General features: G+C 43.7%; 1 protein-coding gene across 2 annotated transcripts in view; it reads right to left on the bottom strand.

The window, feature by feature from the left end:
- The window catches only part of SPAG1 (sperm associated antigen 1), a 60,225-nt gene that overhangs the window by 37,284 nt on the left and 3,951 nt on the right, over positions 1 to 18,990 (bottom strand). For both annotated transcript variants that reach the window (XM_039526473.1, XM_039526474.1), the window contains 6 exons: positions 18,460 to 18,585; positions 16,383 to 16,444; positions 13,311 to 13,429; positions 11,531 to 11,636; positions 5,703 to 5,833; positions 4,841 to 4,947 (listed from right to left, as the gene is read on the bottom strand). In XM_039526473.1, the coding sequence (XP_039382407.1) occupies positions 4,841 to 4,947; positions 5,703 to 5,833; positions 11,531 to 11,636; positions 13,311 to 13,429; positions 16,383 to 16,444; positions 18,460 to 18,585 (651 nt within the window). The remainder of the gene's footprint in view (positions 1 to 4,840; positions 4,948 to 5,702; positions 5,834 to 11,530; positions 11,637 to 13,310; positions 13,430 to 16,382; positions 16,445 to 18,459; positions 18,586 to 18,990) is intronic.

Below are 18,990 nucleotides of genomic sequence, written 5' to 3'. Positions count from 1 at the left end.
GCCTGGGCGAGCCAAAGTTGTCGGGAAGGTCCGTAGACCTTGTACAATTGTTACCACCGCATGAAACCAAGGCTGAGGTAAGCAGGCTCTGGTGAGATTGGAGTCCAGGGTGGCTCCAATGAATTCTATTCCCTGTGTGGGAACCAGAGTGGATTTTACCATTGATGATCAGGCCTAGACACTGGAATAGGTCCGTGTCGATGCCCACAGGACTGGTACTTGGGCTGGAGGTCCCTCGAACGAGCCAATGTGGAAGAGAAATGGGGACCTGAAAATACGCGCCCGTCATATCGAGGGCGGCATACAGTCTCCGGGATCCAAGGGTGGGATGACGGTCCCCCTGGGAACCATGCGGAACCTATCCGCAGCGTGAACTTGTTGAGGACCCGCAGGTCTAGGATATGTCTGAGACCTCCCTTCGCCTAGAGGATTAGGTTTCGTCCCTAGGCACCTCCTGTATAGCTCCGATGAAGAGGAGCGTCCGCACCTGTTGCAAGAGGAATCGTTCATGAGAGGGGTCCCTAAGAGGGACGAGGATGGTTAGAAGGACCTTAACCTTGAGGGCCTGATTGACGCCCACGACCGCATAAGTGACGCCTGCTGGCCAAGTCTTGTCTTTGTCTAGGCGCAGGGTAAGAGCGGTGAGGCTGGGGACGGAAAGGTCGGCGCTAAGCACCGGCGTGTGCATGCTAATAGAGAGCGGAAAGTGACCCTGCTGCCCTTCAGGCTTTGCAGCCTAGGGCCAGCTTTCTCAGAGAACAGGCCTTTGCCAGTGCAGGGCAAGTCCTGTATAGTGGACAGCAGCTGCGAGGGAAGGCTCGATAACCAGAGCCAGGAAATGCGCCTCGTGGCCACACCCGAGGCCAGGGTCGTGGCAGCGAAGTCAGCTGCCTCCAACTAGGCCTGGAGGGAAGCTCTATCCAGCTTCTTCCTTTGATCCAGGAGGGCATCGAACTCTTGACGTGAGTTCTGAAGAACCGACTCTGTAAAGTTGCCCACCGCCACCCGTAGTAGCGGCTAAGCAGGGCTTGCTAGTTTGCTACACAAAGTGGCAGGGCCCCCGCCGAGTACATCGTACGGCCCGGTAAGACCAGTCGCCTAGCCCCCTAGGATTTAGGAGCTGGTGCCTGCTGGCCATGGCGTTCCATCCCATTGAGGGACTGGACGACAAGGGAGCGGGGGGGGGGGTAGATGTACCTAGGTACTCGGACCCCCTGGATGATGCTATGCACTTGCATTCCGATCAGAGGAGGGCCCGAGGAGTATGTTCCTGCCCCCGTCTCAGCGGGGAGGAGGAAGAAGAGAGGCCAGGGACAAGCGGGTCCTGTGTGGGCTCGCACTCCTGGACGACCTCTTGATCCCGTGGGATCTGGGAGCCCGGTGGCTGAACCAGGGCTTGCTCCGTACTGGTCGCAGGGGAACGGCTAATTGCCGCCTCTGACACCCAGAGCTCCGACGGAACGGAGCGAGATGGGAGCACCGGCATGCCTCTGGCGTGGCAGTAAGCCCATGGTGACTAGAAGGACCTCTGATAGGTCTCCTGGAAGACTCTGGAGGGCACATCGGAAAAGAGAGTACTGCGCATATGAAGTGTCTGCACGTGGCAACACTGATGCGTGACTGGGTGGCCCTGAAGGAGCTGAAGAGCCTTTGGTAGAGTCTCCTTCTCTAACTGACGTCGCTCGACTCGGCACCGGGGATCGGTACCGGGAGACATACTGGTACCGAGAACGAGACCTGCCACCGGAGCTGTGCTGGGCGGTCGACCGAGAGCGCGAGGCTCGACGTTCAGGAGTGGGTACGGGAGTCTCGGTGCCTGGGGCGGTGCCGGGAGCGGGATCGGTGCCGAATGTACCGGGCCAGCGAACGTGACGCTGGCCGGTGCCGCGAGTACTAAAGGTACCGCAATGGAGAACGGTGCCGAGACCACGAGCGGCATCGGGACCGAGAACGTCTGCGGGACCGCGATCGGGGACGGTGCCGCTCTGCGGTGCCGACGCAGGGTGGCGTGGGCAAGACAGGCTCGCCAAAAGACCATATAACCCGCACCGGCGAGGTCGGGGGTTAAGCAGCGTAGGCTCTGCCCTTGCCATCAACTCCCTCGCTGTGGAAATGTTCCCAGCGTGGAGGGAATAGTGAGCTCGACCACAGCTCGCGCCGGGGAGCATTCAGGTGTTGGACTCGACGGCTCTCGCGAGGCCGTAGTGTACGGTGCTGATACTGTCGGTGCCGTAGCAGTCACCGGTGCCGGGCAGCCCGACGTAGTAGAGCGCTCGGGCTGCGGAGCGGGCTGCTCGGACGCTGCTGAAAAGCGAGCTCGACCACGGTTCGTACCGGGGAGCTTTCCAGCACCGGACTCAACAGCTCTTGCCTGGCCGGAGTTAACGGTGTGGATACTGTCGGTGCCGCGGCAGACATTGGTGCCGGGCGATCCGACCGAGCATAGCGCTCGGCTGCGGAGCAGGCGGCGCTGACGCAGCTTCATAACGAGCTCGACCACGGTCCGTACCGGGGAGCTCTCCAGCACCGGACTCGACGGCTCTTGCCTGGCCGGAGTTAACGGCGCGGATATTGTCGGTGCCGCGGCAGACATCGGTGCCGGCGAACCGACTGAGCGTAGCGCTCGGCTGCGGAGCAGGCGGCTCGGACGCAGCGTCTTAGCGAGCTCGACCACGGTCCGTACCGGGGAGCTTTCCAGCACCGGACTCGACGGGTCTTGCCTGGCCGGAGTTAATGGTGCGGATATTGTTGGTGCCGCGGCCGACCTCGGTGCCGGGCGATCCGACTGTGCATAGCGCTCGGCTGCGGAGCAGACGGCTCGGACGCAGCGTCATAGCGAGCTCGACCACGGTCCGTACCGGGGAGCTTTCCGGCACCGGACTCGACGGCTCTTGCCTGGCCGGAGTTAATGGTGCGGATATTGTCGGTGCCGCGGCAGACATCGGTGCCGGGCGATCCGACTGAGCATAGCGCTCGGCTGCGGAGCAGACGGCTCGGACGCAGCAAGTATATTGTGCCTCTTCAGCCTCCAGGAGAGGGAACCAAGCCGAGTGGACGTCGGAGTCAGCGAGGGCCAGTGCCGGGAGGCCTTGGCGGCACCAGGGAACCGGTGCCGAGGGAGCGCTCCTTGAAGACTAACCAGCGCTCGGCGCCGAGAGCGGAGGAGCAAGAGCTGCCTCCCTCAGGAGCTGTTTGAGACGAAAGTCCCGCTCTCCTTTGTTCTAGGATCAAAGGCCCCGCGAATGCGGCACTTATCTGTCAGTTGAGAATCCTCGAGGCACTTAGGAGAGGATCTCTTGTCGGCAATGGCTTGTGGCCGGCCGAGCATTGTAAAACCCTGTGGACCGGGCATCGGACCCGGCACCGGGTGAGGGGAAGGGGATAAACCCCGAACCCCTGAAAATAAATCCTATACTACAAACAAATAAAGTTAACTACAACTATAAACTATACACTAAACGAGAGAAACTACGAGTAGCTAGGGAGGTGGAGGTCAGCTAAGCTGCGCTCCACTGTTCTAACGGCCGTCACGGGCGGAAAGAAGGAACTGAGGAGCGGACGGGCCGGCTGGGGTATATATCCTGCGCTATAGCGGCGCCACTCCAGGGGGCACCCAGCCGGCCCGCCGGAGTTGCTAGGGTAAAAGTCTTCCGAAGAGCCGTGCACGCGCGGCGCGCACACACCTAACTGGAATGCATAGGAGCAATCACTCGAAGAAGAAGCTTTAGTTTTTGGAAAGAACTCTCAGAAATGATTCAGCAATGCCTCCTCTACAACTGACTATATCAGAGGTTCTCAAACTGTGGTCTGTGGACCACGCTCCATTCAGGTGGTCCTCGGACAGTTCCCTCTGAGGTCCACACCTGGGCGGCCACACATGAGAGAATGAGGGGCCACCCACCTAATTAGTGGTGCTCTGCAGGCGTGGCTCTACTAGAATGAAGACGCACATGTGAGGTGGTGACCTTGGGGGGATTAGGGGGTAAGTGGGAGGGGGCAGTGGGGAGAGAAGAGGGGGTGGGGGGAATTTGGGATGTGAAGGGCTGCAGTGGCCAGAGAAAAAGAGGCAACTTTCCCCAGCTCCAGGGCTGCAGCTGCCGAGGAGAGACCCCCCTTCTTCCCAGCCCCAGCTCAGGGGCTACCGCGGCGGGGGAGAGATGGCACATCCATTGCATTAGAAAGATAAGACTACTGATATTAAAATGCGACTTGTGTGCTTTTATTTGTAGAGCAAAAAAAACCCATTAATTATTATTAAGGGTTTTTTTTATATAGCACCTTTATCCAAAGCACTTTACAATAGTTAGCTAATGGTACAAACAACATTTGGAAAGATCATTAAGTGGTCCGCCAAGACGCTCAGCAATTTTCAAGTGGTTCGCGGAAAAAAAAAGTTTGAGACCCACTGAACTTTAAGAATAGGCACATAAATCAGTCATACATTTTTATTATAATTACCATCTCATCTGTAGTCACAAATAGGATTATATTGTTTAGGTCCTTTTTTTTAAAATAGTCTCATAAAATACGTATTATATATTAATATTTTAACAAGTATTTTAAGATAGAATCTTTTATGGTTCATATCTCAAATTTGCCATTATAAAAAAGTAGAAGCCCAGACTTCAACATAAAGTAAATTCATTCAGTAAAGTGAAGTCAGTAAGCGAAACAGAACTTTTCAGTGATATTTGCCTGAATAAAAAGTGACTAGATATACATCCATTATTATACTATAGTATATCACTTTTATCTTACATCAAACACATAATACAAGCCACATGCATCTTGTTCTATAAACACACCTTCATTCTCGAAATACACAGTTACTTGTCTTTACCTTAGCTATGGCATTTTCTGGTTCAACATGTAATACTTTGGCCAAATCCTCTATAGCTGCCTGGTAATTCTGTAGATGTTTGTGTACAGTGGCACGGCGCATAAGAGCTACAAATTAACAAAGAACATACTATTTATATTGTATTGTTCTAAATTATACTGCAGACTACAATTAATTCACATTTAATCAGAGAAAGTACAATGTGAAGTACAAAACAACTCTGCATTACATTTCATAAAGCCTTGCATCCACTTCATAACGGCTATGTATTAAGTTACCGATTTTTTGTAATCACATAATTTGATGTGACATACCCTACATTTATATGGTGATACATGAACTATCATTCCTCTTAATAATTTTCCAATTTGTCCCACTCTCTCCATATAAGTTAAGTTAGCTATTTACAAATACTTACCTTAGTAAGAAAGCATGCACCGAGCACCTTTCACTGCTGTTTTAATGCAGTTGTTAAGCCTGTTAAAAGGTGCTTTTCTGTGAATATTAGGAGACAGTGCATGTCACCAATACGATGTGGCTAACAATCATCATTTTGAAATCATGATCTGACCACACACCATCATCCTATTGTCACTTCAGTCCAATCTTAGAATCTTGGATCAAAGATAGGCAGGACAAAACTGCACAAATCCCCAAACTGCCATTTAAAGTAGCATAGGCAGAGCTAATCTGGGACTAGTTTTCCCCACATCTGAGGTCTGACAACTGAAGTCAAAGGAAAGATCTCCCACTGATTTCAATGGATGATAAACCAGGCCTGTGTTTCCCCTCCAGCCCTGCACCCTGAAAAAAGACTTTTCTCTAGAAATAAAATTCTGAGAAATGCAAGTTTACATCTCACCTTTTAGGTTGCCAGGCTCCAAATCTAACACTTTCTCACAATCCTGAAAAGCATTATGCCAGTTTTGAAGTTTGATTTCTGCTTGAGCTCTGTTATTATATGCTGCCACAGTGGGCAATACTGATATGCTCCTGCAAAAGACAGGACAAAGTGAGCTGTATGCTAGAAAGAAAACAAAAGTATACAAAAACTTAATTAAAGTCAGTTTTAAATTATAAAGAGCTATAATAAAATTTAAATCACTAAGCAATGCAATTTCAACTAGAGGACTGTGAAACAGTATGCAAGATCAATTTATTTTAAAATCATGGCAACATAGAACTGCACCAGAGCATGCTCTGTACAAAAGTGATGCATCTCTTAAAACAATTTAGAGAACTTTGAGGCTCCTCATCTCTTATTAAATCTTTCTTGTAAATGATGGTGACTAAAACAAAACCTACTTTTTATTTTCAATTTGGAGTGGTAGGGCTGGGTAGATGGTATATAGGAGGAAAAAAGATGGACATGCAGTATAGAATAATCAGGTTATAATGACCTTATTCTATATGACTGTACACTAGATAGGATTGTAGTCACTTAAAATTGCTATCAATTCACTCTAAAACACATTTTATTCAAATTTTATGAATTTATAAACTTAAGTAAATAATAATTGCCATATTGGATCAGACCAGTAGTCCAATCAGTATCTTGTCTTTGACCAATGAAAGATGTTTCAGATGAAGGTGGAAAAAAATAAAAACTAAACAAACCATTGTGGTCAAATGTGTGGAAGTTTCTTCTAACCCTGCAAATTAGCGGTTAGCTCAGGCCCTGAAGAATGAGAGCTTATGTTCCTTCTAATAAACAAACAAATAAATATCTTACATAATGCAACTGTGGATGTTCTTGATATCCATATTATACCCCAAAAAACTACAGTAAAATAACATTAAGGTTCCAAAGTCAAGCACTCAAAAGGCAGAAAACACCAGAATTAAGGTTGCCTGTATACGCATTATGATAACTACTTTAATTATGTGATCACATACTATTTTTGCCTCATTCAGTGCAAAGGATGAATGATGCTCACCGAATGGGTGTCTAGTCAATATTTATTTTTATACTCATCACTTCATGTGTAGCCCCACACTTTATTTATTGCACACCATTCTACACTGAATACAGAATTAATTTCCTCATAGGCTTTTCTGTGAGATCATAGCATCTTACTGCTTTACATACATTAACGGATTTATCCTCACAATGCCCTTGTGAGAGGAGGTAGTATTATTATCCAAATTTTACACATAGGGAACTGAGGTACAGAAACTAAGACCAAAATGTCCAAAATTTTTGATGTCCAATTTAAGAAGCCTAGGGCCTGACTTTTTTTTAAATGTGCTAATAAATGGTAAGCAATTATATGTTCAGAGCAGAATTCCCACTGACTTCAGTTGCAGCAGTGAGTGCTCAGCACTTCCACAAATCAGACTAGGTGTTGCAAGTTGCATAACCACAAAATGAGGAACACACAGTGGCCACCTGTGAAAATTTTGGTTTACAGACTTGCTCAACATCACACATGAAATTTGTGGCAGAGGCAAGGAGAGAATCCAACTTCAGAGTACCATTCAACTGTCTTAACCACAAGACTACACTTTATCTTCCTGCAGTTCCCCGCCACACATCTTCCAACTTTTGTAACAAATGAGGCAGGAGGCCCACAAACAACAACAACTTCATTCACATTCACAACTACACAACAGGATTCATTTTCAGAGCATAGTCTACCCTGTGCTCTTAAGGAGGAAGAGATCCTGTGGAAACCCAGCATTATTTTGTATCCCAATCTTAATATTTTTGCATTCTTGACCAGTACAGATCACTTAGAGCAGGGGTCTCAAACATGCAGTCCACGAGGTTATTTTCTGTGGCCCGCGAGCTCCTCATGGCCCCCCCCACCCTCTGCCAGCGTTTACCTAGAGCGGCTCCAGCCCGACGTGCACCGGGGGCAGAGCAAGATCCCTGCCTGCCTGCCCTACCCCCGCGCCGCTCCGGGAAGCGGACAGAACCTGGGGGAGGAGAGGCGCAGGGGTGTGTGTTGATGTTGCTTCAGGCACCGCCCCCAGCAGCTCCCATTGGCCGCGGTTCCCCGTTCCTGGCCAATGGAAGATGCTGGGGGCGGTACCTGAAGCAACAGCCACACACATCCCTGTGCCCTTGCTCCCCCACGTTCCAGCTGCTTCCCGGAGCGGCGCAGGGGCAGGGCAGGCAGGCAGCCTTCCCTGCCCCCAGTGCGCGTCCCCCAAACTCCTCCTGCAGTCGAACCCCCTGCCCTAAGCCCCTTGCCGCACCCTGCACCCCGACCCCCTGCCACACCCCTCCTGCACCCCAACCCACTGCCCTGAGCCCCCTGCTACACCCCGACCCCCTGCCGTACCCTGCACCCTGACCCCCTGCTGCACCGCACCCCTCCTGCACCCCAACCCCCTTCCCTGAGCCGCCTGCCACACCTTGCACCTGACCCCCTGCCCTGAACCTCCTGCCGCACCCCTCCTGCACCCCAACCCACTGCCCTGAGCCCCCTGCCACACCCCTCACCCCTCCTGCATCCCACATCCCAATCCACTGCCCTGATCCCCTGCCGCACCCCACACCCCTCCTGCACCCCCTGGGGGCAGGGAGGAGGCGGAGTTGGGGTGGAGATTTCAGGGAAGGGGTTGGAATGGGGGCAGGGAAGGGGTGGGAAGAGGCGGGGCCTCATGGAAGGGGTGGAGTGGGGGGCAGGGCCGAGGGCGGCAGCGGGGAGGTGTCAGTAATGCGGCCCTCAGACCAATGTACTAGTCCTCATGTGGTCCTCATGGTCATTTGAGTTTGAGACCCCTGACTTAGAGGATGATCTAATGAAGCTGTCCACAATAATGCGCCGTCATTTTCCTAAGTAGTTAATACTTACATTAGAACCCAACAGTGTGTATTACTACTTGAAATTATTCCTACCAATACATAATATGTTGCATTTATCAACAATGACTTTCATTTGGCACTATGCAGCTCATCTACTGTATAAACCTGTTCGTAAGCCGAATATTTTTGGTAAAAAAGTGACATATCAAAGAGCAGGGGTTGGCTTATAAACGGGTCTACACCAAAATTTGATGATTTTAAACTCTATGCAATCATTGAATTGAATATCTAATACATTGTTATTTTGTTTACCTGGAGCGTTTGCAGGCATAGAGCTCCTCGGCTCCCTGTGGACGTGGTTCGCTGTTCCCAGCTAATGGGAGCCGAGAGAAGTGATGCGCCACTTCCCGCAGCTCCTATTGGCTGGGAATGGCGAACCACGGCCTCAGGGAGCCGAGGAGCTCCATGCCTGCAGATTCTCCGAGTAAACAAAATGTCCCTCCAGCAGCTTACCCTGACAGGCTGGGAGTCAAAGTTTGCTGACCCATTTTCTGATGTCAATACTGCAGCCTTTTAAAGTTGCAAAGGCTTTGTTTAGTGGACTAGATTGGCTTGAAAGGAATACTAAAAAGAGCAGTGCTGCAGATCTGCATGACATTTGACCAATGCATTTTACAAAATGCTATGCTTTACAAACCAATCAGAAAAATACAATGAATGATAGTATTATAGCACTGGTGTCAATCCACCACTGTGTAATTTGATCTCTTAATGCATTTCTACCAATGGACCTCATAAGTCTCGAGCCAATATGAAAATATAACATGCAGAATCGATGGAATCTCTAATAAAATTGAAATAGCCTGTTATCCCCACAGACATGCCAATCTACAGGGCTGCTTTGAAATAAACAAAGAACAATAATAATTTGACAGTGATAAAGCAGGTGACATTTCTATATAAAGTCCTACAAAATCTATAACTACAATAATAATAATCTATTTTCATACTAGTATTTAAAATGAACAATGAAATCAAAAGAAAAGTCTGCTTATCATGCAGCGTTCAAACTTAAAGTTGTTGAATATGCAGAAGCAAACAATAATTGTGCCGCTGCTCATGAATTCTGTATCAATGAGAAGCAAGTAAGAGAATGGCGAAAAAATAAAACACTAAAAGACATGCCAAGAAGCAAGACAAAATGTCCAACGAGGTGCACTTCATTTCGTGAGCTAGAGAAAGATCTCAATAATTGGGTTGTTGAACGTCAACAAAATGGGTACATTGTCACTAGAACTGGAATTTGTCTGCGTGCTCTGCAAATGTCGAAAGACAACAAATACAAGTCAGTAAAGCCATCAATACTAGTCGCATCAGCGGGTTGGTGTACTCGCTTCATGAACCGTCATGGTCTCTGTCTTCGTCAGCGAACAAAGATAGCGCAAAAGCTGCCAAGATATCTGGAAGAAAAAAATCTAATCTTTCCAAAGGTTTATCATAAAATATCGAAAGGAATATGCATTTGAACTGTCACAAATAGGAAATATGGACAAAACATCAATGACATTCGATCTCCCAAGCAACAGAACGGCAACCGGTGTTGGTTCAAAAACAGTTTTAATTAAAACCACTGGCCATGAAAAAATCCATTTTACAGTGGTTTTATCGTGTTTGGAAAATGGATCAAAGCTCCCTCCTGTTATTTTTAAAAAAAAAACCTTGTCTAAAAACATGGAATTTCCTGCTGGTGTCATCGTACGTGCACACGAAAAGGGACAGATGGATGAAAGTGGGACTAATGAATGGCTGGAAAAAGTGTGGAATAAGAGACCAGGAGCACTTTTCAAGAAACCTGCTATGCTCGTTTGAGACATGTTTAGGGCACACAAGACTGATGAGGTGAAAAACGTGGCCAAAAATATGAAAACTGCTTCAGCTGTAGTACCTGGAGGCTACAACGGCTTGAGGTCTGCCTGAACAAACCCTTTAAAGACAGGCTACACAAAATGTGGTCTGAATGGATGTGCTCAGGCATAGTGAAGTTGACAAAAGGCGGGAATCTTATGAAGCCCGAAATCAATCTGGTCGCCCAGTGGATCAAGAACGCGTAGGTGTCTATTCCCTCGGAAATGATAGAAAAATCATTTAGGAAAAGCTGTATCAGCAATGTACTCGACGGGTCAGAAGATGCCATATTTGATGACACAACAGAGGCTGATGATGAGAAGGAATCTGAGTCTGAAGACGACATTGCCGACATCTACAATGACAATGCAGGTGCAGCTGTGACTGAAGCCGAGTTTAATGAACTGTTTCGTGAATCAGAGACTGATTCAGACTTTGAAGGATTTTAAGACTTTTTAAAGTCTCATATTGTTCTAAGTTACTTGTTTTAAATATCCCATTGGCTGGGAACGGCAAACCATGGACACTGGTAGCTGAGGGGCTCCATGCCTGCAGATGCTCCAAGTAAACAAGAAGTCCCGACCCGCCAGCAGCTTACCATAACGGGCCAGGAGCCAAAGTTTGCCAACCCCTGAAATATAGGGTCGGCTTATGAAAGGATCATAAAGTTTTTGCTATTTTTACCTAACCATCTTGGGGGGGTGGCTTATAAACGAACAGGCTAATGAACGAGTATACACGGTACTTTTGTGAGGTCCCTCTAGAGTCTCCTCTAGTCTTAAATAACCTAAATAGTTTTGTGTCATCTGCAAATTTTGCCACCTCACTCTTCACCCATTTTTCCTCGTTGCTTATACATCATTAATCAACATGCAGAATCTTGAGATACCCCAATGTAAAATCTTTTGCCATTTTAGAAAGTTGATCATTATGTTGCTTCAACAAGAAAGACCCTGAACTAGATTAACATATACATATTATTAATTAATAATTACAAGTTTTAAATAATGGTTCACATGACATTAACTCACCGAGTGTAATATGTCACTGCTTCTTTATAATCCCCAATGGCAAAGGCTTCATTACCTTTTTCTTTTTCACGACTAGCAATAAAATTTCTCTCTTTCTTAGTCATACCTAGAACATAATAGTTAGCTGTTTTTATATCTAAAAGTTAACAGATGCAAAATATGACATTTTAACATAGAAGTATTTTAATTTAATTATATTGTGTACATTGGTTTTAAAAGTTATAGAGAGTAGACTACAAGACAACCTCTCTATTAAGACATGATCCATGTTATTTAAAAAAGTGTGAAAACTCCTAAAGTGAAACAAAAAAAGGAAACTTTATCAGTATGTTTATATTTTAGGATAAAAGATTGTATATGGATATTTTGTATTCAGCAACGTTCAAGTGACTTTAACACATTTTTCAAGACTCTTTTCAGTGGAAAAATTGTACTGAAAGTTTCTAGGATGAACAGAGTCCAAGGGCAGACAAAATTGAGTATGCATTAGAAAGGAAATACTTGAAAAATCTGTGCCTCTTGGCTTAAGACTTAAGACCTTTGCCATCCTCCATGCCACCAATAAAATCTTAGAGTTTAAATAAGTAAATAAAGTGAGCACTGGGATGCCCTATAACAACTTCTCTCTGTATATACATTATATACAACAAGCAGGAAACAATGGGCTTAGTATCTTTGCAATTTTCTTCCATTATGAATTATTAAACACACAGTATAATGTATACAAAACATTAAACTGATCTTTAAGCTATTTCTATTTCAAATTCTCTTTTGGTAGAGAAGACTATGTGCTTTCACTTTGATAAGAACTATGTAGAAAAATGTTTTCAGATGAATAATTGATCCTTCTGCATTTGTAGTAAAAGCTAGCATGTTTGGAATAACTACCATTAACACTCCAGAAGGATCATTTGTTTGGGCTAAAACCTGTTTTCCACTTTGCTAGGACAAGCTTCTATTATCTGGCCATCTGAGGAAATGGGTCAACATGTTGAAAGGTGATGGGAAGCCAAGTCATCAGAGGAAGGAAGCTGGATGGTTAAGAAGGTGAATAAAGTTCTCAGCAGACCAATTCAGGGTTGATCCAAGCAAGTCTTAAGCTTCAGATTAACTTGCAACCATTAATAGACAGTAAGCAGAACTAGATTTTCTCATTATTGCATGGTAGGCAATAAGCCAGCATGTATGTACTGTCCCCAATTATTTTTATTCAGATAATTTAAAGACAACTGTGGTTTCAATACTCTTTGAAAGCACCCTTAAATACCTTTAAACTACACACACAGCATACCAATATGCATGAGCAATGCTATAACAACCAAGTAGTATCAGCATTATAGAAGAAAAATAAAAATCTGTTTCAAGCTTCCACTGATTTGTTTTTTTATAAACAGTAAGAGGAAAGTGATTCTAAACTCTACGAGAATATCATAATTATGCCCTGATACGCTTTATGTTTTGTTTACAAATGGGACAAAACAATCTTGATGACGTATTTATCTTCAGCATCTCCAGCCCCAATTTCATGCTTATATTTAAAGCAAATCTTTTTTAATAAGCATTATTAGAAGGCGTATCACAATTTCTGCAAAATGGCCATTTTCTGGGATGACTTACTAAGAACATGGTTTATTTTTATTTTCTGTGAGGAAGAGATATATAGCAAAAGCACATTTTTCCTCTATAATGTTTCTTCAATTTGCATGAACATTCTACTGACCAATGTTAATTCTATATCTAATCAAAGAAAAGACAATTTTGATACTAAGTCATCATTTACCTGTTGTGTCTATTTTCTTTTCAATTACAGGTAAATTTGAACTAATATTGAAGCATGCTTTTGAATTATTTTCTTCATAGACCTCATCAACTTTTGAACACTCCTTTTCCACATCAAACCTTAAAGTAAAAAAAAATAAATTACATACACACAGTAAAATGCAGCAAAACAAGATTTCTTTACCCACAGAACAACATACTATATTTCAGATATAAACTAAATTAGGTACAAAGATTCTGTCAATCTGTTCAACAATCCAAAATTATTCAGGGAAAACACACAATTTTTTAAACAATTTATATTTCCTTTGTGTGTGTTTTCTTCCATGCTGTCCACTTCAAACCCAGTACAGCATTCTAAGAATCAGGCAAAATTCAAGAAACAGTGTTTTAAAGGGCCAACCCTAAAAGATACTGAGCACTTTTAACTCCCACTGAAGACAACTGGAGTTGCAGGTACTTTTCACTTCTCAGGAACAGACAAAGTGATTAAATATTGTAAGTGGAAGACCAAAGGGAAAAAACCTACCTTTTTGTAACTGTTGTTCTTCAAGATGTGTTGTTCATGTCCATTCCATTTTAGGTGTGCACACGCCCATGTTGTTGGCGATTTCTGCCTTAGTAGTATCCGTATAGCCAGCTGTGGTGTCCTCTGGAATGGCGCTCCCATGTGGCAGCATATTAGGCACCGCTGGCCCTGCACCCTCTCAGTTCCTTCTTGCCGGCAACTCCGACAGAGGGGTAGGAGGGCGGGAAATGTTATAGACATGAGCAACACATCTTGAAGAAAAACAGTTATGAAAAGGTAGGTAACCATTTTTAATTCGAGTGCTTGCTCATGTTGATTTCATTGTAGGTGACTCACAAGCAGAATCCACAGAGGTGGGCTCGGAGTTCACAGCTTAGCAGCTTGCAGTACTGCCCTACCAAAGCCAGCATCGTCCTGGGCCTGCTGGGTCAGTGCATAGTGGGACGGAAAGGTACGGCCAGACAAATAAGTGGCCATTTTACAGATGTTCTGGATAGGCACATAAGCCAGAAAGGCTGCCAAAGAGGCCTGCACCCTTGTAGAGTGAGCGGTAATGATCGCTGGGAGTGGCACCTTCACTTGGTCATAGCAGAAGCGAATGCAGGCAGTGATCCAAGAAGAAATTCTTCAAGAGGATACAAGGCAACCTTTCATGCTGTTGGCCACAGAGACGAATAACTATGTCAACTTGACGGGACCAAGCCATTCCGTAATGTAAAAGGCCAGAGCCCTCGTGACGTCTAGGGCGTGTAGCCTACACTCCTCCTCCTCTGACTTATGTGGCTTCAGAAAGAAGACCGGTAAGTAAATGTCCTGGCTCGAATGAAACTAAGAGACTAACTTGGGAAGAAAAGGCAGATGGTTCTGTGTCAGAACCAAGTCATCCACTACCTACAAACAATGAAGACCATTCTAATTATAACTGGACGGGAAACAAATTTTTCCACCTTGCAAGAATTTTCAAGATTTCAAAACTTATTCCTGACCCAAATCAAGTCAATCTTGACAATTTTTTTGAACCAAACATTTAGAAAATTCAAATCAGGTCAATCAAAATGTTTCATTTTGACATTGACCTTTTAAAAGAGTTTTACCTTAAATTCACTTAAATTTCAAAGTGAAAAGTCCTTTCAAACTGAAAAATGGAACTTTTTAATTTAGAAAATGTCAAAATGAGATTTTGACCATTTGAATCTATTATTTTTCAAATGTTTTCAGAATGAGAAATTCATCAAAACTGTCTCTTTCCATGAACATTTTTTATTTCTACGAACTGGCATTTTTTTGAGAAAAAAAATTTTTGTTTAAAAATTTCCAACCAGCAATAAATTTAATTATTTTCTGTAGACCCAATTAAATTCAAGGATTGGAAGACAGAACAGATAAGTAAAACTGCCATAAATATAAGAGATATTACACTAAAGTATTATAATACATCTTGTATTTTTCACAACAATAAATATAGCAGCTCCTTTCTAGTGTGTAGGTGAACAAGGAAAACAAAAATCACCTGCTCCATTTATTCTTACGCAGGTTATTCTGTCACAGGTTATTTGAAACTTAAATTGATTGACAAATCATTTTGCCACCCATTAGAGGGCACATGACAAGAGTGAATTTTGTCAAAATTATCTTTTGGCAATATATTTTCTAGACCACTTGTAAACACTAAGGCCCTGTTTTTGTAAACATTATGCACATAAGTACATTTTGTAAGATTAGAGCCTTATACAATGGTCAGATACCGTTAAGGCCCTGCTCCTGCAACTGACAGTTTGAGGGCAAACTGTTGTGCCTGCACCAAGTCCAAGTCTATGAGGTTAATGGAGCTCAGTGCAGGAGCAGGAAATCCCCCTGCTTGGTGTCCTAATGCAGAAATAGGACTTAACGCACACAAATACTACATTGAGGAACATAAAATAAGTATCGCCTGTTTTGTTTTTAAAGTTAGGGTTAAAAAAAATCACGTTAAATGTCCTTACTTGTTTTATTAATATTTCCTTAGACTTTAAAGTCTTGATGATTAAAAATGAAATTTGAAAAATTAAATTACTTATTATTTATGTTGTCTGTTTACTTTCTGGTCTACATATCTAGCCTGAACAAATAAGACTTTGCAGCTTCACTTTTTGTTCTCAAGTACTGGCTCCATGCTACACTGTTTATATGTAAAGGGAATGTTTATACACCTCTACCTCGATATAACACGACTCGATATAACACGAATTCGGATATAATGGGGTAAAGCAGAGCTCCAAGGGGGTGGGGCTGCACACTCCGACAGATCAAAGCAAGTTCAATATAACGTGGTTTCACCTATAATGCAGTAAGATTTTTTGGCTCCCGAGGACAGCATTATATCAGGGTAGAAGTGTATTAAATAAAAACATGTCTCACCTGTATTCTTATAATTTCATGCAATATATTATTAGGTGCATGAAACAGGTTTCTCTTTTTAAAAAAATCTAAATTAGTACCTAGTACAGTTCTATTGCAAAAACAAAGAAGTTCAATACAAAATTAAAAGAAGACGATTTAACATACTTGTCCCATTCCCTGTAATCTCGTGGAATATTTTTCTTCTTTCTTTGTTTATTTTCTTTGTTCTAAAAGGAAAAGAAAGAGACTGAGAATTCATTGTTTAACAAATTCCCTGACTGTCAGTTTCGCTTTTTGGTCCCATAGTTATTCTCATCTGGGGTCAACACTATTCATGATTGGTCTCCAGCATATAGCTGTTTTCAAAACTTCACTAGTTTTCAAGACTTTCCTAGTTTTGACTTTTGTTTTAAGGGAAATCAGTGAGGTGTTTGATACACATGATTCCAACACTATACACTCACTCATGTATCAATCATCAACCTGGAAGTCTTAAACTTAAAACTTAAGGACAAAGCACCCCAAATCACACGGTGAAACCCAAAGGAAGAAAACTCAGTGAGGTTTCACTTGTGCACTTATCCCCATATTGTTCTAACATGAGAAGGTGGAAACAGGGTTTGCCCTCTTGTGGAATGAACCAGTGATCCAACCCCAAAAACCTAAGAGCCCTCAACAGCCAGGCCCTCATGCTCTTGGGAACCTAGTTCTCACATCCAGAATTGCTGCCTCAATAGAAACAAAATAACAGGGACACCTCAGCTGCTGATACCCCAAAACCTACCTTCACATTAATTTTCTTCTCGTAATTACACTGAACATAGGGGAAACAATTCAGAATCACTGTCCTGTACATACCCTACTTGAACTGGGCAGGAAACAGTTTTCCTTTCCCATGAACATTTTTGAAATTTCAGAAATTTCCCCTTTCTGCTTTGGGACAAATCTGAGACCTTTCAAAGTTTTTCACAACAAAAGAGAGAGAGACCTGGCCTGGAACTAGACAGAGCAGAGACTTAAACCTGGCTTTCCCATGTCCCAGGTACATACCATAACCACTGGGCTACTCGTTAGTCACTTTGTCAGTCTGTCTCTCATTTTGATCAGAAATTCCACCCTCAACCTAAAAAATCTTTCCTACTAAAATTGCCTCAAAATTGGTTCATTTCCATGAAAAGTTTCCATTAAATGAACTGACATTTAAAAGTATATGTGATCTGTATGTATTTATTTACATGTAATTATTAACTAATTTGCTAATGCAGATGCATTCTCAGACAATTAATCAATCTAGCAATCACTTAAAGAACACTTTTATATAAAAGACACAAATCAGAAATTTAAATACTGTTAACATATAAGAGTTTAGAGTCAGTTGGGTCTATCAGTGCTCCAAAAATCTGCATGCTGGATGGGAATTAGATAGGATCATTTATAACACCACCCCAGGATTCAAACATCTCATTGGCAACTTATATTTTTCTCTCAATCCATTCTACAGTATTGCACTTTGTAGGGAAATATTTAAAATATTACTTATTGTGTATGTTTTGTGAAGATTTATTAAATATGTCTTATAATTATATTAGGACGGTGATGGTCTCTAACAAGGCACTGGAAATAACTCAGGGTATACAAAGTGAAGAGGTAGAGTACTGTATTAAAGAGATAGTTTGTTTTAATTTTGGTCACTTTCAAGCATGGGCATTGCCTCCCGAAACTGCAACCTCGGGCAACACTGGGGTGGGCGGGAGGGTGGCAGATTTCTGCCTTCCATTTGGCACTGCTACCTTCCCAAGTCCCACCACGCTAGCTAGGGCCCCCTAGTGGGGCACAGAGGAACAGCTCCTAGCTACATCCCTCCCTGCACCCTGAGCAGTTTTCAAAGTTTATGAGCTGACCCCTCCCTCCCCCCCTTTGCATTATAATTTTTGGTCATCCCCCAACCCAGACAGGCTGCATGGCCTGCTGAGGTGAGTCAGGGCATGAAGGTGGTGCTCCCTCCCTGGGCCCTGCCATGCAGAGCTGACCTGCATGGCAGGGCTCTGCCTCCCCATACATAGAAGTCAAACTACACCTATGCTTTCTAGGGATCCGTATTAAGCTCACTGATACTCCGCTGGTTACAATAAACAGTCAAGAAAGGATCAATTAACACATTATTTATGTATAAAGGCATACATATCTCAGAAATAAAAAATTAAAATGCATTTGTTACACATATTTTTAAGAAAAGAGCTACCTGGCCACCATGAAGGCAGCTATTTGAACCACGAACTGCTGGCAAATTGTCTAGTCTCTCATGAAGTGTTTCTGTTACAGGAAATTGTATTTTATAATCATCTTCCTTCATTTCTGTCACCCAGCTCTGAAAAGAAACAGATATCACTGCACCTCAAAATAGTAAATGCAGACCTCCTGATGATCTAATATAATATATTGCCCTGTATATACCCAACTCAAAGAATGATATCGATGAATTCCAGTTGGAGTCATGTCTAGCACTTCTCTGTTGCTATGATAGTCATCATAAGCTGGGATTTGGGAGAGTAGTGGAAGGAACAAATCATTTTTAAAAAAAATGTTTTTGACAAGAGTTTAGCGGATCCTCTTTGGGGAAAATGGCAATAATTAATCAAAACCAGAAACAGTGTAAATGTGATTAGGACACATTAGACTAATATATACATGACTTGTGATAAAAAAAATCCAGTAACAACACAAAATATCAACCCATACATCATTATTGTAAGGAATCCCTTTCCAAACCATC

This window comes from Mauremys reevesii, linkage group 2 (assembly GCF_016161935.1).
Source record: "Mauremys reevesii isolate NIE-2019 linkage group 2, ASM1616193v1, whole genome shotgun sequence".
Classification (NCBI taxonomy): domain Eukaryota; kingdom Metazoa; phylum Chordata; order Testudines; family Geoemydidae; genus Mauremys; species Mauremys reevesii.
The sequence above is the reverse complement of the archived record's forward strand: the minus strand, read 5'-3'. Positions and strand labels throughout refer to the sequence as shown.